Here is a 21,170-nt window from a genome sequence, read left to right as displayed (position 1 = left end):
TAGAGGGCCCACAGGAGTAGTAGCAATTAAGTTGGGAGGAGTGTGGACTTAAGCCACAATAGGTGTAGCTAAAATTTGGCTAAGAGTTACCTATCCCCTTTGGAATGACATCTCAGCCAGGATCTCTTCCAAAGGAATGGCAGTGTAGATTGCAAGTTCCTCATGGACCGATGAAGGGCTTCAAGAAGGAGCGTTGCTCGTCTTCTTTCTTCTCCTGCGCCGTAGGCGATTGGCCGAGGTTGGAACAGCAACAGTAACTCCAAGGTCTTCCAGAGTGAAAGGGGGTGGAAAATTGCTTCAGTGCCTTCCTTCCTCTCTCTAAGCTCGTTTAGACGGGGCTAAAATATATCCCTTACAACGAATGTCAATGTAAGGAAGCAGTGGATGGTTCTTGGTGATAGCTCTTCCCGCAGCTTGATAACTCCAATACACGGGATAATACCCAAGAATGAGGTATGCTGCTCGGGGCTGCTCGTCTAAATGTGGGTAGATGGGGGACCTCAATAATCTGTTCAAGTCAATGGAGTTGATAAGCTGTATTTTCTTTTTTGAAAGCGTGGTCCCCTGGAAGCAGAAAGGAAATGAAAGTTAGCAAAAAAAAAAAAAAAAGGTATATGATAGATAACTCAGGAATGTAGAAAGTAATGAAGGAAAGAAACTCCTATAAGATCTACCAACCTACTCTACCCGCAATTGTGGGGTAGTGGATTCCGCCGGGGTACCAATTCCTCGAGATGACTAGATAGTCCCTTTATGTCTCTTTGTCGGAATCTGGAAAGCCCAAGATGAGTCTCACCTCCCGGTGCCGTATTTCAAAGTAAAACCTAGAAGTTTTATTATCTTGAAAACTATATATATGGTTAATATCGTGCTCAGTAAGCTTCAAGCTGAGCCTTTTAGTAAGAGCATCTACACTACTAACTATTCTAAATACATTGGGAGTACATTGGTCGGGACAGACTTTAAAGTGCCTTAAAAAATTGGCAAGTAAATCGCTCATGGGGATCCTAACTCCCCCTTCTACAATAGCAACAAGTGGAATTACCACTCTATCCTGCCCCCTTGAGAGTATTACCTCAGACTTTAGGCAATACCTCACTTCAACATCATCAAGGATGTTATACGTGTTCCTAAACTCAACTAACCTTTCAGGTGTGTCAACCATGGGTTTAAACTTTCCCATTGTCTACAAATTACTATGGTATAAACTAAAACAAAAAGAAAGAGAAAAAAAGAAAAGACAGAGACAATGCGAAGAAGAAAAAGGAAACGGACTTACAAGACAAAGAAAAACAGAAGAGGCGCAGAAGAGTTTGCCTAAATATCGCCGAAGAAATTCACAGTGAAGAGAAATTTTTTTTTTTCGAGAAGAAGATAATAGAAAGGAACCCAGAATTTGGTCTGGGTTCCTCCTTATATAGAGAGAAAAAGGGAGTGGGAAAGGGCAAAAGTGACCCTTCATTTCCCGCCCATTTTTCGTTTTTCAAAAGCTTAATCTAACCGTCCATCATGTAACGCATGCCATTAATCGTGGGGTGGGAAGCTCGAGCGTGCCCGGGGCATTAATTACCTGACGTCACCCCTTCTCATAAATGGCAGTTAATGATTACCCTTTTTTTCCTCGAACCAAGATCACCACTTCAGCAGTAATGACGTGGAGATCATGGAAGGCTATTATGGGGAGTGGAAAAGTCCCCATCTTGCCTGAAGCCCAAATATCTATTGGACCCCGTGGAGTGGAATGGGCTAGACCCATATACTCACAGGAAGGCCTAATAGCTTACAAGATCTAATGGAGTAGAGTACGGTTACCTTGAGCATCCGGGAAGGAAAGGGAATCCACGTAGAACGTTCTCATGAGATGGGTAACAAGCTACATGGAGCAAAGTTCTATCTAAGGAGATGTGCACGAATGATCCACGTCTAACCTACAGCTAGCATCTAGAACCTCGAGAAATCTTCCAGAACATTTAAGAAGGGTAGAGATCTTTACCTCTTCATTAATAAGGGGATTACCATCTAACCTCTGCCGCATTGAATGCATATGAGACAACCTGAACAATACAAATACCCCCAAAAGTCATGTTCCAGGATAAGGAAGGGGAAGACACCGATAAAGGAGAGGAAATTATCCCTGAAAATTCAGTTGGAGACAGAACAGCTGTACGAATAAGGTCAGGAAATGTACCTATATAAGGAGGGAGACAGGCAAATAGAAAGGGGTGGGGAAATAGTGAATAGAGAAAAACGATAGGAAAATCTATCTACCTGATGTAGTGTAACATCGCGGGAAAGAGTAATTTTCCTATTGTAATACATTAGTCTCATCTAGAATATATGAGGGTTCTAGAAATCAATTATTTGAGTTTCCCATTGGGAAATCTTCCAGAACATTTAAGAAGGGTAGAGATCTTTACCTCCTCATAAACAAGGGGATTACCATCTAACCTCTACCGCATTGAATACATATGAGACAACCTGAACAGTACAAATACCCCCAAAAGTTGTGTTCTAGGATAAGGAAGGGGAAGACACCGATAAAGGAGAGGAAAATATCCTTGAAAATTCGGTTGGAGACAGAACAGCTATACAAATAAGGGTAGGAAATGTACCTATATAAGGAGGGAGACAAGCAAATAGAAAGGGGTGGGAAAATAGTGAATAGAGAAAAAAGATATGAAAAGCTTTGTACCTGATGTAGTGTAACATCACGGGAAAGAGTAATTTTCCTATTATAATACATTGGTCTTATCTAGAATATATGAGGGTTCTAGAAATTAATTGTTTGAGTTTCCAATTGTAAAGTATTTTATCCTATTTCTCTTTTGTATAAATAAATTGTGTCCGTTAATTGAACCATATCCCAAGGATACCTTTGGTACCCAAGTTTGGATCGTTTTTGGGCCCCCACAGGAACTATTTTTAAAAACTTTTGATAAAAAAAAAAAAAAAAAAAAAGAGTAACTGACTTTTTGTCCTTTAAAATGATCCAGTAACAAATATTCTAAGGGTATACGTTAACAAGAGTCAACTAAAACTAAAACTGTGACAAATTTATAAAAATCAAAAAATTGTAGTTTGGCCTTTTTTTTTTTTTTTTTTTTTTTTTTTTTAGGATGGCCATTTTATTAAAGTTACTAAAAAAAATTCACACCTAATGACATTGGCTTGATTTTGAAAGTCAAGTGATTAAATTGATACAAATAGTATTTCTCAAAAAAGAAATATTGATACAAACAGTAGTTGAGAGTTAAATTAAATTTAGCCCAAATAGTTAGAAACCAAGTTAGTAATTTAACGTTCCATTTATTTTATTTGTTTACAAATCTTTACCAAATTCTACAAATCATTTTTTTTTTGGGTAAAGAATCTACAAATCTAGTTCAAAGTTTGCATCTGTCATTGCCAATGGTTGCAAAGTTTCAGAACAGCAACAACAACCATCTTTGATGCAACCACTATTATAGACAAAATTTTAAGATTCATTCCAAGAAGGTTCATGGTAGGCACCCCAACCTTCAATGTACTTAATCTAACACAATACTAGCTGTGTCAGCCAAATAATAATAATTAACAACCAAAGCAATACTAGCTGGCTTACGGGTTTTACCTCATTCTGGGAGGCTACCATGTCATATTTGAATGTATTTTCTGCTTTAAGGCTTCATTTATTTAGCACACTTCAGACATTTTGGATGTACTTTTAAAATTTGATGCAAGAACTCTGTTGGATTTATGGTAAAATGAGATCTAGAACCAGGTTTTCAAAGGGGGTAAAATCAAACAGTCCCTGAACTCTGCCTTCATGTTTTCCTTACAGTATGGTTTTCGAAAGCATAAATGCATGTTGTCAGGGTTCTGCAATCATTAGTAAAGGAGCACAAATTGCTAGAACAAGATTTTTAATTACAGCCTTAATTTCAAGTAATACCTGTAATTCTATTTAAATTATATACATGAGGACAACTACCTGGCTCACAACAGGCCACCTCATCTCCTAGGCTTTTTTACAGGTAAAAAAAAATAATTGAAACATTGGATGGATCTTCAATGAAGAATTTGGGTGAATCAATCAATTCCACCTCTTAGAATTCTTCGTTCCTTTTGATTTTTGTTTTGCCTGCTGAAATGCTTGCCTTTTCTGCTTCTTCAGGGCTTCCTTCTCGGCCTGTTAGAGGAGCAAAATATAAATTTGGGCTCAGATTGCTACAGCATAAGCTTATGAAGCTATATCATTTCCTTTCCTGTTTCATAATGCTGGTAATAACAACAACAATGCTTACCTTAGACATCTTGGATTTGGCTTTAATTTTAGGAGCCTTCTCCTCAAGCTCGGCCTCACGTTCTAGCTCCCTCATCCTCGCATCAAGATTTTTCTCAAGATAATACTGTAATGTACACATTTCAAGGTCATAAAGTACTAATAAATTTAGCAATTGGATAATTGCACTGCATGGAGGACAACGTCCAAACTCCCACTAAGCTATGCACATGGGATATGATAATTTTATTTTTTCATTTATAGTTGCATAATGGGCTTAACATTGTCAATGATGTATCTTAATCACAAATTAGGCCTCAATGGGCACTTAAAACTTTTGTACGCTTGGTTTGATATGAAATGTAGGCACTAGGCACTGCTAAGCCTGATAGTCTTAAATTTGGTGCTCTAGTTGTCATCACAGCAATGTCAAGTGCCATAAAATCATGACTAGGTTCTCAGGCTCAGATTTATTTTCCTCAAAAAGCTTGTAAATCTTAAATTATGCTATTCTTTTAAGAGAGAAGAGGGAAGGAGGTGGGCTTACATTGTAGTCTCCTGCATAATCTTGTAAATTGCTGTCTTTAACTTCCACCACTCTATTAACTATCTGCTTTATAAAGTATCTGTCATGAGAAACTGTGATAACGGTTCCCTGGTACTCATTTATTGCCTCCTGATAAGTCATCAAATGATTAAAGTAATCATGAGGTTTTGCACCACTACATTCATTAAAGATTACAGTGCTAAACCAGAGAATAACTGAAAACATAAACCAAACCTCTAGCATCTCTTTTGAAGGTATATCCAAGTGATTAGTTGGTTCATCCAAAACTAGTAGACTGGACGGTTTCACCATGAACTTACAAAAAGCAAGACGCGCCTAACAAAACAGGAAGAAACAATCAGATATGTCTCATTAGAAGGAAAATGTACAATATAAATGTATTGATACAAAGACATGGTAAGAAAATAAGCCTGTTCAACCGAAAACAAGTAAAGTAATGGAAATATATTTAACAGACAAGCATACATATTTACACACAGGCACGAGTGTAACCCTATGCCAGAAAAAAAATTAGACATGTAGATCGCTGGATGCATTGAAATAGATCCAGTTTAAGTCCTACATCTAACTTCCAAATGATACATAAAATCCACAAAATATTTGTGTCTTCCACCCTTCCTAGAATCTCCTTGGGTCCAACTAAAACTCAACAAATAATCTGAAAAATCAGGACACTGGAATTAAGAATGACATAGAAAAAATCATCTAATGGTTTCTAGTTGTATATTTTGTCTATCATCTCAGCAGTTTTCATTCAGGAAATCACAAGACTTTGACCAAAAATCCTCAAACTATCACCGGAAATGAAATCCACCAGATTGTACTGCAATTTCTTATTTCCATTAAACTACAATAGTACTCTTTAACATTATGAAATATATACAAGAGACTAGGAAATTCATGCTGGTGAAAATTTCTGCTTTCCATTAAAGTACAATACTACTCTTGAGTATATACAAGAGACTAAGAAAATTATAAATTCATTTTCCAGTTAAAGTGTTTTTTTTTTTTTTTTGATTGGTAAATTTTCCAGTTAAAGATCTGAAGCACAAAACAGAACTTGTTATGTAACACATAAATGCCAGATGAATGTCCACCAGGAGAGAATACAAAATCGCATAAGAGCATACAGTTTTAGCTTACCTTCTCACCACCACTCAAAAGAGAAACATTTCTATCAAGCATATCAGCTTTAAAATTACAACGCCCAAGGAGTCCCTTTATGTCATCACTTCTCCAGTCCTCTGCAGCTTCTACTACTGTCTCAAGCACTGTTTTATTCAAATCAAGTGCCTCAGCCTAAAATAGAGGTAGGTCAGTGTCAGTCAGCACAAGCAATAAATTAGCAAAACATACAAACTGCCAATTATATAAAAATATATATGAAGTACATGTATATGTTTGTAAAACCATTGGAGCTTAGAATTAAGCATGAAAAACTAGAAACACCATGATCCTTAGATAAATGGGAGATACAACATTGTCGACACTAACACACCTGATTTTGCTCAAAATAGTTTGGTAGGACATTATGCTCCCCAAGCAAAACTTCACCCCCTCTTGGCTTCTCTAAACCCATTATCAATTTCAGCAAAGTGCTCTTTCCACATCCATTTGGGCCAATTATGGCAAGTTTTTCTCCCCTTTCAATTGTAAGATTTGCCTTGTTGAAGAGCACCTGACACACAACTCATCAATTTCATAAAACATTAAAAGTCAGAAATAGATAATTCAATGTTTCTAGAACACTCTTCCTAGTTTGATTAAGTATATCAATTCACCTTATCTCCAAAGCCAAATTCCAAGTTATTAATTGTTACAACAGATCTTCCACTTCTTCCACGCTCAGGGAACCTTATTTTCATTTGTTTACGTTGAAATGGCTTCTCTACTAATTCCTCTTCTTGAAGTCTCTCCAGCTTCTGTTGTCACCCAAAAGCAATCAGAGAGAGTTAGGAAGGAATTACAGTAGCCAGAAAATAGCATGAATGAACCATGTAATAGAAGCTAGATTTATTTCAGTAATAACCAGATTTCCAAGTGACTTCAAATAATTTCAAGTTATCATCACTAACAAGGTAAATAAAACTGAATCAAGAGAAGTTTAGATAACATTTTGATGTAGAACGTGTAGGTGAATAGAGATAAAAGAGTAGCAAAAAGGATAAACAGAATGAATTCTAAGCTTTGCCACCTATGAATCTGCCTTGAAACCATAGGCATCACCACCAAACAAAAGAGAAGCGCATTCTCAACACAAAATTCTTATTTTAAATCATGATACCCTCACCATTACAAGAGCCCTAGTTTTTATAGGGTTCAGGGATTACATTAATAGGGAAATGTTGAAGTAACATTGCTGCACATCAAGCTTGCTTTGAAAAACAAGTAAAAACAAAATGGAAAAACTTTATTGCCAGTCAACAATTTCGACTAAGCATGTGGATACATTCCATGAATGCTTCCAGAATAATTTCAAATTCAAACATAAAACCTTAGAAGATTTTGATGCTCCTTGCATCACATTTTGTGTTAACTCATACTGAGCAATAATTTAATAGCAACTCACTGCAAAGCTTTATACAAAACATTGCATTTTTGACTGATGTGCGTCTACCTGCTTGTAGGTTCCACAACTAAAAGATATTTTCAAGCAACAGCTTCTCAAATGAATAACAGTAGCATTGCAGAAGAAATGAAAATGCCATAAAATAAATATTTCTTAAAAATAGATATTGGTAACTTTCTAAGAAAGAATCCATTGAAAGAATTTTTAAACTTTAAATCAGAAAACATCATCACATAGTGTTCCTAAGCTGTTGTATTATAATCACATTTTAGGAGACAGATTAAATAAAATATCTCCCGAACAAGTATTGCACCATAAATGCATTGTTTTTTAATTGATAATTACACACCTGGTGGGCCATGAACCCACGACCTCACCTTCCACCTTGCTTTTACAAGGGGAGGAGGTCTCAACAAATGTATTGTGATTTTTTATATGCATAAGTGCACCATTTCAGTAACTGAGTTATTCATCACTGCATCAGTCCTGTCAAAACTTGAAGAGATACTAAAGCACCAGGTTTGTACAATGGTCTTTCTAGCATTGTTGATGTTGAGAATAAATAAACATCTACTTCATCACCTATATGTACAATGCCCTAAAAATTGCTATCCTAAATAAATATCATTAGCTACTATTAACCAAGACAGGATATTTCATGTTTTTATGATGAAGTGGCGTATATTAGTATTAGTTCGGCATGCCTAACTATTCACAAGCTCAGTAAATCTAAATGTACCTTTTCAGCAGAAGAGGCACGTCCGGAATTTGCTCCAGCACCTAACCTGCTTATTAAGTCTTTTGTATGCTCAATTTCCTTTTGCTGCTTCTCCCATGCAGCATACTGTGCTTCAACCCATTCTGCCTTTGAAATGATATACTGGGAATAATTTCCCTGAAATGTCCTGGAGACACCCATATCAGTCTCCACGATTTTTGTACACAGTTGATCAAGAAAAGCTCTGTCATGAGATATGATAACCATTGGCACGTCTTGCTTACTGAGATAACCTTCAAGCCACTCAATCGTATCAAGGTCAAGGTGATTTGTAGGCTCATCCAAGAGTAACAAATCTGGCTCCTGCAGAGAAAGACACGAGACAACAATCACACTGTAAACCAGTACATTTAATGCATGCCTTATATGTAAACAATTGACCAGCATCAATTGTAATTCAGACTGTATAACCCATGCATATTACCAAGAGCAAGCATACAAAAAACAAAATGACTTTCATTAGGCATGGAAAAATTCCAGCGTAAATTGGTAATAACGAGATTCAGAAGAGTGGTCCATTTCCTCTAATGATATCACTTAGTCCACTTTATACATGTGATTGACCTCACATTGAAAAGTAACATTTAGCCATACACTGATGGAACATAAAATTCTGTGGAAATAGAAACTCACTAATGATGAATTCCCATTGCTTTTTTTTTTTTAAAGTAAAATTTATTAGAAGAAAGATTGGTCAAATGCAAGCCCTTAAAGAAGAATTCCAATTGCTCATTCATCAACTTGTTTCTTATACCACACAACAACTCCTCCTCCTCATCACAGCATTTTGTTGGCAAATAAACCATATTTTCATATTAAAGCAAGCAGAAAAAGCACAGAGCAACATTTTTTTTTTTGATGAATACAGAACAACAAACTTATCCATACATAAAGCATAGTTCAATTTCAATCTCCTACACTAAAGTTACATATCACCCAAAAAGATAAAAAATGGAGTATACCTGAATTAAAATCTTCCCAAGTGGTAAAAAAGTGATTCAGGAAAGTTGTCCATTTCCACTAATAATATCACTTAGTCCACTATATACATGCAATTGACCTCACATCAAAGAGTAACATATAGCCATAAATGGAACACACAACATAAAGGAAATATAAATTCACAAATGATGAATTCCAATTGCTCATACATCAACTTGTCTTTGAAACACCACCCAGCAATTCCTCCTCACAGCATTTTGTTGGCAAATAAACTATAGTTGCATAATAAAGTAAGCAGAAAAAGCCCAGAACAACCAACTTATTAATACATAAACCATAATTCAATTTCCTAACAGCATTTTATTGGAAAATAAACTATAGTTGCATGATAAAGCAAGCAGAAAAGGCACGGAACAAAAGACTTATCCATACATAAACCATAATTCATCCTCCTACACCAACTATGACATATTATCCAATCCAAGACACAAAAAAAGAGTATACCTGAAGTAAAATCTTCCCAAGTGACATCCTCATCTGCCACCCGCTACTAAACGATGCCACCAACCTATCTGAATCCTCGGGCGAAAACCCAAGCTCCGGCATCAACTTACTGACCTTAGCATCCACCTGAGCCAAGTCCACTGCCTGTCCTCTCCTCTGAAGCAAATCAAACTCATCCAATAGCCTCCCCATCAGCTCCATATCCTCCACAGCACCTTCCAAAGCCTTCTGCACTTTCTCTAACTTCCCAGCTATCTCCATCTCCTCCTTGAACGCACTCAGAAACTCCTCCCTCACAGTCCTACTCAATGAAACCTCAAACTCTTGGCTCAAAAATGCAATCTTTAAATTCATTTTCGATTTAATCACATTCCCACCATCCGGTTCTTCAAGACCAGCTATAATTCTCATCTGGGTCGTTTTCCCTGCTCCATTTACACCTACCAATCCAACTTTTTCACCTTTTTTCACTTCCCAGGTCACGTTTTTCAATACTGTGACACCCTTATAGCTCTTGGTCACATTTTCAAGCTTAACCCCAGATGAAATACTAGAAGCACCTGTATTGGATTGCTTATTGTTAGCTCTTTTTTGGTCCACTGAGGTGTTGGAGAACAAGGACTCGATGTCGGTTTCTTCGGTTGAGGTTTCGGTTTGCTTTTCAACGGCTACGGCTGATAATTGGGAGGCAATGATTTTGGAATTTGGGATTCTGGGGTTGATAAAATTTGAAACTTTGAGGGTGTTTGAGGTTTGGAAACGGGTTTTGAAAATGGGTTTGTGGGAATTGAGAAGTGGTGAGCCGGTGAGGAAGGTGGAGTTGAGGTGGAGGCGGTGGAGGTTGGTGGTTAAGTCCATGTTTGGGAGGTGAGAAAAGTGAGGATTTTTTATTAAAATTTTTTTTTTTAAGGGTATTGATGAGAATGGAATTTGAGTTGTGACTGTTTGAGTTTCTCAGCAACAGAGTGACAGAGAAACTCTCTCAGCCAGTGGAGTGCAGAAATGGTAACTAGACTAGTCTAAATGAGTGATGCAGGTGAAACATGACATTGTCAAGGGGGGGACTAACAGAGTGAGAATGTGAATAATATAATCCAGCCAAAAATATAGAAAGGAATATGAGAGTGGCGTGTTTGTCTCTGTGTGTGTCTGTGTTTTTTTTTTTAAACATCGAAGAAATAGATTTTTCAACTTAAAGGAATACAAGAGTTGTGTGTTTGTGTATGTCCTTTTTTTCTCCTTTTATTTTTTGTTTACTGTTTTTTTATTTATTTAAACTATATTTTTTATGTTAAGAATTTGTGTAGTTCAATAACATAGCTTTTTCTTCTTTACTAAGTCCCTGTTTATATTATCAAAAAAAAATTATCAGTTAAAAATAATTTTGGATTTTTCACATAACGAATTCCCTTCAAAACATGAAAAACCAATCCCCAAATGGAATCAACATTGTCAATCTAAAAATAGCAGGATGGAGGTGCCTTTTCTTGATATTTTATTATTAAGTTAGTAGTTTAAGTTTTGAGCATTATCATCATATATTTATTAATTTATGATACTATAGTCTTCTTTTCCACAAATCAATCCTCCAAATTTAAGAAATTTTCAATATTTAGTGGTGGTAACTTATAAATTTTTTCGAGTGTGCTAATTAAAAAACTTAAATTATACAAAATTTAATAATAATAAAATTCCATACATTGACAAAAAAACACACACACACGCAAATACATACAATCTTACATTTTTTTTTGAAAATTGTATGATAGTTTCATTTTTAATGCTACAAGCTTCATATTTTTCACAATTTTAGTTTAATGAATTTCTTCTTGTGTTTTTTTCCTTTTGTTTATAAGGACCTAATATATTGTTAAGGAATCAAAGTTTAAGGACATAGTTTAGTTTCAAACTTAATTGTAGCCTAAGGCTACAATTCTCACTAAACAAATTAACATGACTACAAATTTTGTAAATATAATCATTGAATTGTATATTCTTAAAACATATGTCAAATTTCATGTCAATCTGATGTTATTTACTATTTGATCCCTAAACTTATTTTTATGTATAATTTTAGATTACAAAAACTCAAAATTTAAACATTTAATTGATAACATAACTATTGATCTTTGATTTTCTTAAAATTTTGCAAATATAAAGGATATAAGAAAAAAAAAATGTAATCCAATTGTGAATTTGTCAAAATTCAAATCCAATAAAAAAAAATATTGAGTGGAGTTGTAGTATTAATCTACAACCAAGATTATTACCAAACTTGGTCGCAAGATTAATTGTGTTGGACTTAAAAAAATTTAAGGTGGTCATAAATTTTTTTTAAGGATACAAAAAGTCATAAAATTTTAAATATATATATATATATAATAATTTTTTTTCCCGAGATCAGGGTGACCCTGTGACCATCCTAACTTCAAGGTGGAACTGTCCTATATTCATTGCCAGAAAGAATAAGAGATCTCCAAAAACCCCCCAAAAAAAAAATGGAGGTCCTAGATATACTAAGTACATTTTCTTCTTCAATAAAAAGGACTTGATTTTATTTTACTTAAAGGACTTGTAGAGCTTTTGAGAGATAACTATGAAGAACAGCGGGTACCTCTTCTAGGATTTTTTTTTTTTTTTTAGCAACAAACTAATTGTTAAACATAAAACACACATTTTAAATACACTCTCTCACCAAGTTCAAACTTATTATTTAATCTAAAGTACCACTTTAATTTTGAGCATTCCTAAACCTCATATGATTATTGATACAACATTCCTATTGTTAGATATAAATTTTTATTTTCTTTAACTCAATATTACTTAATTAATTTAAAACTAGATCAATTAATAATTTGTTTACATTATCCCCTATGACTTTCATAATTTTTTATTCAAGTTTTTTCGAAAATGAAATTTCAGGCGAGAAGAATCGTGGACAATCATTATCAAGGTTTCTTCAAAAAGTCCATTATTCCTCCTCAATATTTTTGTGGCCAAAAGAATTCGAATAAACTTAAAGGTGGAGATAACGCACGTAGACAAGAGTACTAGTTTTGTGGTGTAGATTGTGCTGCACAAGCCTAAGTTAGTGACACCAGCCAATCATGCATTGCCACTTGTAACTCAATGCAAGATCATGTACAAACCACGTTTCTGTAGATGACAAGAAGGACAATTTATATCTTTTTTTTTTTTTTTTTTTCCTTGGACAACACAAAATGAAAATATGAGAAAGTTACTAGCCCGAGAAGCTTGATGGAATAGAAATGGGTAAGAATACTAAGAAACAAATACATGCGTACAATTATAGTAATTGGGTTTCAATTTTTTTTTGGTCTCGTTAAGCTTGATTGATGTATACTTTTAGGACATATATTAGTAAATTATTTTTTTTTTTGAAAAAAATGAAAAAGTGATTAAATTTTTTGATAATTTTTTTTAATTTTTCTTAAAATATTTTTAAAAATAGATAATTAATGTGTACTTATGAACATACATTAACCGGACTCTTTAATAATAAGAGGAATCCATAAATATGTTCCCACTTCTCACTCAGTTTTCAGCAGAGGAAGAGTCATAGCTCAATAAAGATGGATTGACCCTTACAAACAGTGGGCCTGGCCCTGTTGGGTTGTAGATTGTTTGGGACTGACCAATCTGACCTGGGCCTTAAAATCGGGGCTCCTTTGGGGGTAGTGGTGGCCAAGTTTGGGCCTCTAGTGGGCCTATCCTAGGCTAAGGTTTAGGACTGATGAAATAAAAAGTGGAAAGAGCTGGAAGGGTAATTGTAGTCTTTTCATTTGACAACAAACTAACAAAAGTACTTGAGCCTTATTTCACTGCCTTTGTATTTATTTTTCTTATTTACAGTTAAGCCTAGTTGTAGCCTTAAGATGTCATTATTGCTGTGTTTCGAGTAAATCTCAATATTCTGGAAGTCAAGCGATGTGCTACTGTCTTATTTCACACTAAAATGACCAACAGTAACACTAGTTAAATGCATAGTAAAATTTAGTGATTTACTATTTATGTGAAATGACAGTACTTATTGTTCTATTTCAGGAATATCTAATGACATTCCGGGTCTGTTTGGATAGAACTTATTTTGTTGAAACTGAAAACTGAAAACACTGTAGCAAAATAATTTTTAAATGTGTGAATAGTATTGTGGGACCCAATTTTAATGAAAAAATTACTCAAAAGTGAGATTTGTGGGTCCCATACACTGTTCACGGGACCCACAGAACTAATAAAAAGACTGAGAAGTCAACAATTACCGGCTACTGTTCACATGAACAGTAGCCGTTGTTCCCTAAATGAGTGCGCAGCAGCAGAAAAAAAAAAAAAAAAAAAAAAAAAAAAAAAAAAAAAAAAAGTGAAGAAACGTAAACGCAAACGCAAAAAGCTGGATCCAAACCCAGCCTCCATTTGTTTTCTCTAATGATACTTAATAAGGTTTCTTTTCCATTTGCCTCGTGATATGAATAAGTAGCATAACCTCGTAACATTGTGTCTACCACGTCACAAATGTGATTGAAAAATTAACAAACCCATGACAATCATCATTGTGAGAAACTACTTTGTTCACTCAATTATTATGTCTCTATCTTACAAAAGACTAAGTCAAAACCCATTGGTGGAGTGCACCCTATTGTGAGAGGGCGTATTATATCGGATCAAATTCACAAAATAATTTCACCGTGATCCTCTATAAATTAGATAAATTTTTGACCCAAAGATGATTTCCTTTTATAATAATTTATGCTATTTTTGGGAGGCACAAGAATCTAGCACCGGTTCACACGCTTGGAATAGCATCTTAAAGGGCAGAGATGTGCTTCTTAAGGGTGCAAGATGGAGGATTGGTTGTGGACAGGCAGTTAGCATATGGAACGATGCATAGTTACCATCAGTGGAGCATCCAAGAGTATTATCTGATATCGTTCCAGGCTTTGAAGAGGGGAGAGTCTCTGACCTCATCAACCCACTCACAAGAACATGGGACTTACATTTAGTACACGGACTTTTGTCTCCAGAAGAAGCTGCTCTAGTTCTTAGCATTCCTTTAAGCCGTACTCCGGTGGAGGATAAGATCATTTGGCCCTTTACCCCCTCAGGTAAGTATACTGTAAACTTGGGTTCTAAATTTCTAACTACACTTAACTCTGTGCAGGTTCCTACAACCAACCAGCAGCAGCAAAGTGGCTTGTGGAAGCAGATTTGGAGCCTTAATGTCCCTAACAAGGTGCGGCACTTCATGTGGAGAGTATGCAAGGAAGCTGTACCAGCAAAGCACAACCTAATGAGGAGGAAGATCTTAATGGAGGATAAATGCGAGCACTGTGGTGTGGAGTCAGAGACAACACTTCATGCTATTTGGGAATGTGCTATGCTTGATGAGATTTGGGAGGCCATTCCAGGTTTTGAAAACCGGCGACAACATGCAATCTCAAGCACCAAAGACCTGATGAGCATGCTTCATGAGAAAAAAGAAAAACCTGGAGTTAATGACCATGGTGATGTGGACGATTTGGCACCGACGTAACCAGCTACGTGTTAGCTCTAATGATTTTCCACGTTCATAGGTCATCCAACAAGCTACTCAGGCACTGTCTACCTTCCAACAAAGCCAGCAGTCCCTCAGTCAACCTTCAGCAACGCAGCGAACCCAGCCTCGCACACAGTGGTGCCCGCCTCCACCGAATTGCTTTAAACTGAACTTTGATGGGGCCTCTTTCCCGGAGATGGGTAAGGCTGGACTGGGTGTGGTCGTGCATGATAGTCAAGGAAGTATGATTGCCTCGCTGTCTGAACAAGCTCCTTTGCCATTCTCATCGGATATCGTGGAAGCCATGGCAGCGGCAAGGGCATTGATCTTTGCACAAGAACTGGGGATAACTGAATTTGTTTTGGAAGGAGATTCAGAGGTAGTGGTTAACTCTCTACGTAGCAAAGAAACCTCCTTTTCTTCATTTGGCCACCTGTTGGAGTCAGCAAAATCTTTACTCAGTCCAATCACTAGTATCAGCTTCTCCCATGTACGTAGATGTGGTAATAGAATAGCCCATAACCTAGCTAGACATGCAAGAAATGTCAGAGGTTTGTCGGTGTGGGTGGAGGATGTCCCACCACACTTAGTTGATGTATTTTTTGCCGAACCTGGCTGATTTTTATAATAGCAGTAGTCTTCTTTCTCAAAAAAAAAAAAAAAAAAAAAGGTTCTTCTAAGTTATTTCCTAAATTAATTTCTTTTATATTTTATGGACACTGATAGAAAATATTTTCATCATCCCAAAAAATTTTCTGGCACCCTAAAGTCTCCAGTCACTAAAAGCATTTTTGGTCACTAAAAGAGTTTTCAATCACCAAAAGCATCATGGGGTTACTAAAAGAGTCTTCGGCCACCAAAAGTGTTTTCGGTCACCAAAAGCATCATGAGCTCACCAAGAGAATCTTGGGTCACCAAAAGCATCTTTGGTCACGGAACCGATCACCAAAAGCATCATGAGCTTACCAAAAGAGTTTTCAATCACCAAAAGCATCTTCGGCCTATAAAGGATCTTTCGGCCTCTGAGGGGTCTTTGGTCATCAATAAAGTGCGTCGCCTTGTTTCCTAGTTAGGCTTCATTTTGGGTTTTTGGCTTATGAATGATCTTCAGCCTCTAAGGGGTCTTCAGTCATCATGAAGTGTGTCGCCTTGTTTCCCTGTTCAGGCTCCATTTTGGGTCTTCAGCCTATGAATAGTCTTCGACCTCTGAGGGGTTTTGATTTATCAATGAAGTATGTCACCTTGTTTCCCTAGTCAGGCTCCGTTTTGGGTCTTCAGGCTCACAATCATCGTTGGTCTCTAAGGAACCATCATACCTTGAGTGATATGAGATAGTTGATGTGACTTGTCTGTCAACCCATGATACTAACGAGCATCTCCATATCGATTGCATGTTCTCCATGCCTAAATGTCCATATGGAAAGAACTTGCACACCTCGGCCCAAGATCCTTCTACATATTCATATCCTCCAAATATGGAAAATTAAACCTTGAGATCTCGGAGCATTAACTCCGTATCTTCCTTACAAGGGAAGATCCTACGTTCATGGAGTCTCAATCAATCCTACACCACTATATAAGCACTAAACCTCATTTCTTTCTTCAGCTACCCCACCAGTCTATCACTACGCATATTATACTTAGTTCCACGTTGTTTGCATGTTCTCCACTCTTGTATGCTCATATGACATTTTTTTTAAAAGATAAATACAACATGCTGCCAACTCTGCAGCTCAAATCTTTTCTCCCTTAAACTCCCAAACACTTTGTGCATGGGAGGTATCAATTTAACTACAAGACCGTTAACATATAAATGAGACCTTATAATCCTTAAAATGATTTTTTTTTTCAAAAAAAAAAAAAAAAAAAAAAAGGCAATCAATGCCACAATAATGATGGGCCAAACCCCTTGCAAGTTGCAACATCTAATGCAAAAAGTCAATGCAATGTTTCAGTCCCTTTTTTTTTTTTAACAAAAATAGGGGTTAGTTAAGCTATGCCAGCCTTCGGGTTAAAACTCATCCTTTTTAGATGCAGCTAATCCTTATGGATGCCCAAAAATGAAAGACTGCTGACGGCAAGACTCGAATCTAAGTAGGTTAGACGAAGTGTTCAAACCTTACCAATTGAACCATCTCCTGTCCGCGTTTCAGTCCTTTTTCTGTCTAATAAATGAGATGCCCCACTAGTCTAGAAGTCTAGGATTATCAATTTTAAAAAAGAAGAGTAAGACTAGATGTCCTCCATACTTTTATAGGGTATTATTATAGGATGTCCTTAATCAAAAATATCATTTTCGAATCTCAATTTTGTCAACTTGACTCTATTAACTATTTAACTCACATTCCCTCTACAGCAATAATATTTATGTCGAGTGTCAAGTTGTCAACAACTTAATTGATTCATCTTAAAAACTGTCTACAGCTTTTTTTTTTTTTTTTTTTTGGATACCATTCAAGAAAGAAACAGTCAGGTTTCAAAACGGTCCGATTGACCATGCAGCTTTGAATTGGCATTATAGTAGCCAACTTTGCTAGGTTATTAACAGAACTATTAACAAGCTTGGGAACAAACAGTGCGTGATAGTTGGTGTCATTTTGGGCTAGATAAGCACAATCTGCCATCAAAAATCTTTCCTGCCAGTTGGGAGTGCACCTTCCGTTGATAACCTGGACAGGTCTTTGATTATCACAAAGGAACAAAATTTGCTTGTAACCCAAATTCCTAGCCTTGATGGCTGCCTCATTGCCTCAACCATTGCTTCCTGGATGGTGATAGGAATTGGCTTGGCTGTGCAACTAGCTACCCCCGGGCCCTGCATTATGATATCTCCAAGTCTACGTACCTTTCATAAAAAAATAAATAAATAAATAAATAAAAACTGTGTAAATCATATCAAACTATTATTTTTTCTTTTCGAGGAACAAATCATATCAAGCTTATCACGTCGAAATATACAGCAATGGGTAAGCGAATAAACAATAAAAGTAAATCACATCCCTAGCATAAACGTGGTGTACGTTTATACTAACACACAGTTATTGTTATTACCTTAAGGAAAAATTTGGTTTTAAACATGTGGGACCAGAAAATTTGTGACCCCGGCCCACTTTACATTAGGGCTCAAGACCCGAGCCGAGGAGGGATATAACCGAGGACATACAATGAAAGTCCAAATAGCCTTGAGACATAGTCGAGGATGGTCCTGTCCTCGGCATCCCCAAGGCACTCCTAAAAGAAAAGGCAAGAACGGTATAGAAACAATTTTGGAAAAAACCGAACACATCCACGTTGATGGAGAAAGGACCCCTGGACAATATGGCGACAAAGGACAAAGGAAAGGCTGTCATTACTGCAATTAAATACTCTACGCCAGACAGAGCAATGCTTTTCAGCTTTTACAACCACCCCCAACCACTTTGGGTATGGGCTAATAGGACAAGTATCAGCCCTGGAAAACTGAACCTACACGTGGGCGTTGGAGGAAGAGTAAAGGCTAATATAAAAAAAGAAGTAAGCAATCCAGGAAAAGGGACTGGGAAAAAAGGCCAAGAACCAGAGCCTCCCAGGCTATGCCGAGGAGAAAGACTTCTCGAGCGAACATGATTTATTTCTGTATGAGTACCATGACTAACCACCGTTAGGTGACCAAGGCCTAGCCTTTCAAGCCCACGCTCTACAAATTATATTGTTTGGGCCCTTAACGTACGAACCCAACATCATTTTGGGGTCGTTACAAATTGAGTACCTACAAAACATGTTTGAAGTTTTTTTTTTTTTTTTTTATCTCATTATGTGGTGATTAAAGAGATCACGTGTGTATATTTTTAGCCACATAATTTTGTTAATAAGTCATTGATTTGTTTAAATAAATAAATATATAAAAATAATTTTATAGATCACCACATAATGAGATGATATTATATGGGTGAAGTGCTTTAATGGATGACACTTATCTGTCACTTAACAGTCAAATTTACTAACATAAATGGAACACGTGGCTAATATAAAAACAAATCAAACATGCAGGACCATAATAAAATGTAAAGTACCAATATGAAAACAAACTTGATTTTAGTTTTCTGCTGATTTTAAAGCATCAAAGCATTTTATTTTTATTTTTTAAAATTTTCAGTGTAAATAGAGATTTTTATTCAATTTAATTGATTTAATTGAAAACATATGTTTCTCAAAAAAAAAAAATTTGAAAACATATAAATGAATCATTTAATTGCTATTTTAGAAATGATGGATGCTAGAAGAGCTATACAATTTGTTCATAAAATTGGTATCTACAAAACGGTTTTTGAAAGTGAATAAGAGATAGTCATCAATGTCTTTACAAACGAAGTAGTACATTTCTCATTTTTCGGTCGTATTCTACAATGTTAGGTTAAGAAAACTTGATCACGTTTAATTAATTCAATTACCCAAGTTGATTAATTATGTCAAATTACATACAAATCGTGGAGGCACCAACAAATCACCAAATAAACTAAATGCAGCGGAAAATAAATTGAACACAGTAATTTGTTGGAAAATGGGGAAAATCTCGCAAGGCAAAAATCCCACCGGTTGATTTTAAGGGCACCACTCCTAAGCATCCACTAATCAACAATCAATCAGTTACAAATATAAAAAATTTTACCAACTACCCTTGGGCAATCCCAAAATATCAACCTACAGGTGAACCTTTGCTCCAATACCCAATTGGACTTGATCTTGTAATAGTCTTATTTCCCTTGATGCACAAACCTCCAATTTGTGACTAACCCTTTGCACGGATCCCAAGTACGTGACTAACTCTAGCAACTTGAACAGATTTTGTTGGCTGCAAAGTTCTTCATTTCATTAACAATGAAAATCTGGAAGCACTTGGTTACAAAACTCTATGGCATACAAACACAATAGCTTCCCACGAAGAAAATAAGTCTCTTGGTCTCTGTATTCGTGTGTGACGGTCTTTAAAATAAGCCTTATATATGTCTAGAGTTGTAAGAAAAGAAACCCCAAACAAATATGCAAGGTTGGACCGAATTTCAGATTTGGAAATTCTGAAATCGTAATTCTCGATAGATCGAGCTGTTGTTGAGCTATTTATCAAGTTTCACATTAAGTCTCGGTAGCAGGCTTCTGTCGAACTATCTGTCGAGACTTAATGAACAGCATTTCTTCACTTATTTCTTGAACCAATCTTCATGTCTTTAATACTTAACTTGAATAACATGTACAAACCCATCTTTGATCTACTCAATTACAAGTGCATTTTGTTAAAGGATTAGCCAATTACAACAAAATATGACCCTAACATATAAGACACAAAGGTTATTGCCCTTTGCCAGTTCTCTTCATAAAACTTTATTCTCTTATATATAGATAGGTAAGAGAACGTAGTAACACACCTTAATTAGTTTGGATGGGAGATGTCCCTCCAAACACCAAATGTACTTATTTTTTATTTTGTAGCTATATATCAAGGGCGACACCACGTTCAAGCTAGGGTGGTCCTGGGACCACCCTGACCTGAAAAAAAAATTATATATAATAATTTAAAATATTTTATTTGTCTACCCTTCAAAAAAAATTTGGGAACACCCTCAGTTTTTTTATGCCACTAAAATTAAACTTTGCTCCATTATTTGTTCTACTTTCAAGCAAAAAGAAAAAGTCCCCCAAAAAAAAAAAATGTAACATAGCAAGTCCACTCCAGGAAAAAAAAACCCAACATCAATCCTAAACAAAACTAACCCAAAACAGATTTTTAAATCAAAATAATTAAAGTTTTATTAACTAAATACCCAACTGGGCCAACCCAAACGAATTCTCCAAAAAAAAAAAAAAAAAAAAAAAGGCAACCAAAACCCAATACGCATATGCCGATTGATCAAATGGCAAAGCAAAACTGAAATCAGAAATCCTAACCTAAAGAAAAAAACCCTCATCAATGACAATGACCAACGGACCAAGCACATCGGCGTGATGGCACCTCCGCCTCAA

At 36.0% G+C, this 21,170-nt stretch overlaps 1 protein-coding gene across 1 annotated transcript; it reads right to left on the bottom strand.

The window, feature by feature from the left end:
• Positions 1–3,761: 3,761 nt before the first annotated feature.
• Positions 3,762–10,742, bottom strand: LOC126733250 (ABC transporter F family member 5). Its single transcript, XM_050436474.1, has 9 exons — positions 9,623–10,742; positions 8,138–8,479; positions 6,611–6,751; positions 6,328–6,507; positions 5,973–6,128; positions 5,043–5,144; positions 4,809–4,937; positions 4,284–4,388; positions 3,762–4,168 (listed from the first exon to the last, which is right to left on the bottom strand). The coding sequence occupies exons 1-9, from the start codon at positions 10,478–10,480 to the stop codon at positions 4,073–4,075; spliced, it is 2,109 nt and encodes a 702-aa protein (XP_050292431.1). The 5' UTR covers positions 10,481–10,742; the 3' UTR covers positions 3,762–4,072.
• Between the last annotated feature and the right edge of the window lie 10,428 nt (positions 10,743–21,170).

The sequence above is a fragment of the Quercus robur genome, chromosome 6 (assembly GCF_932294415.1).
Source record: "Quercus robur chromosome 6, dhQueRobu3.1, whole genome shotgun sequence".
Classification (NCBI taxonomy): domain Eukaryota; kingdom Viridiplantae; phylum Streptophyta; class Magnoliopsida; order Fagales; family Fagaceae; genus Quercus; species Quercus robur.
Note: the sequence above shows the minus strand (reverse complement) of the source record. Positions and strands in the feature narration are given on the sequence as shown.

Bases quoted from the DNA above. Each gene is read 5' to 3' on its own strand.
- LOC126733250 (XM_050436474.1), bottom strand. From the start codon at position 10,480: ATGGACTTAACCACCAACCTCCACCGCCTCCACCTCAACTCCACCTTC. The intron at 8,480-9,622 runs GTATACTCTTTT...CTTTCTCTGCAG, and splicing joins TTGGGAAGATTTTACTTCAG to GAGCCAGATTTGTTACTCTT. The intron at 6,129-6,327 runs GTGTGTTAGTGT...CCTCTATTTTAG, and splicing joins ACTATTTTGAGCAAAATCAG to GCTGAGGCACTTGATTTGAA.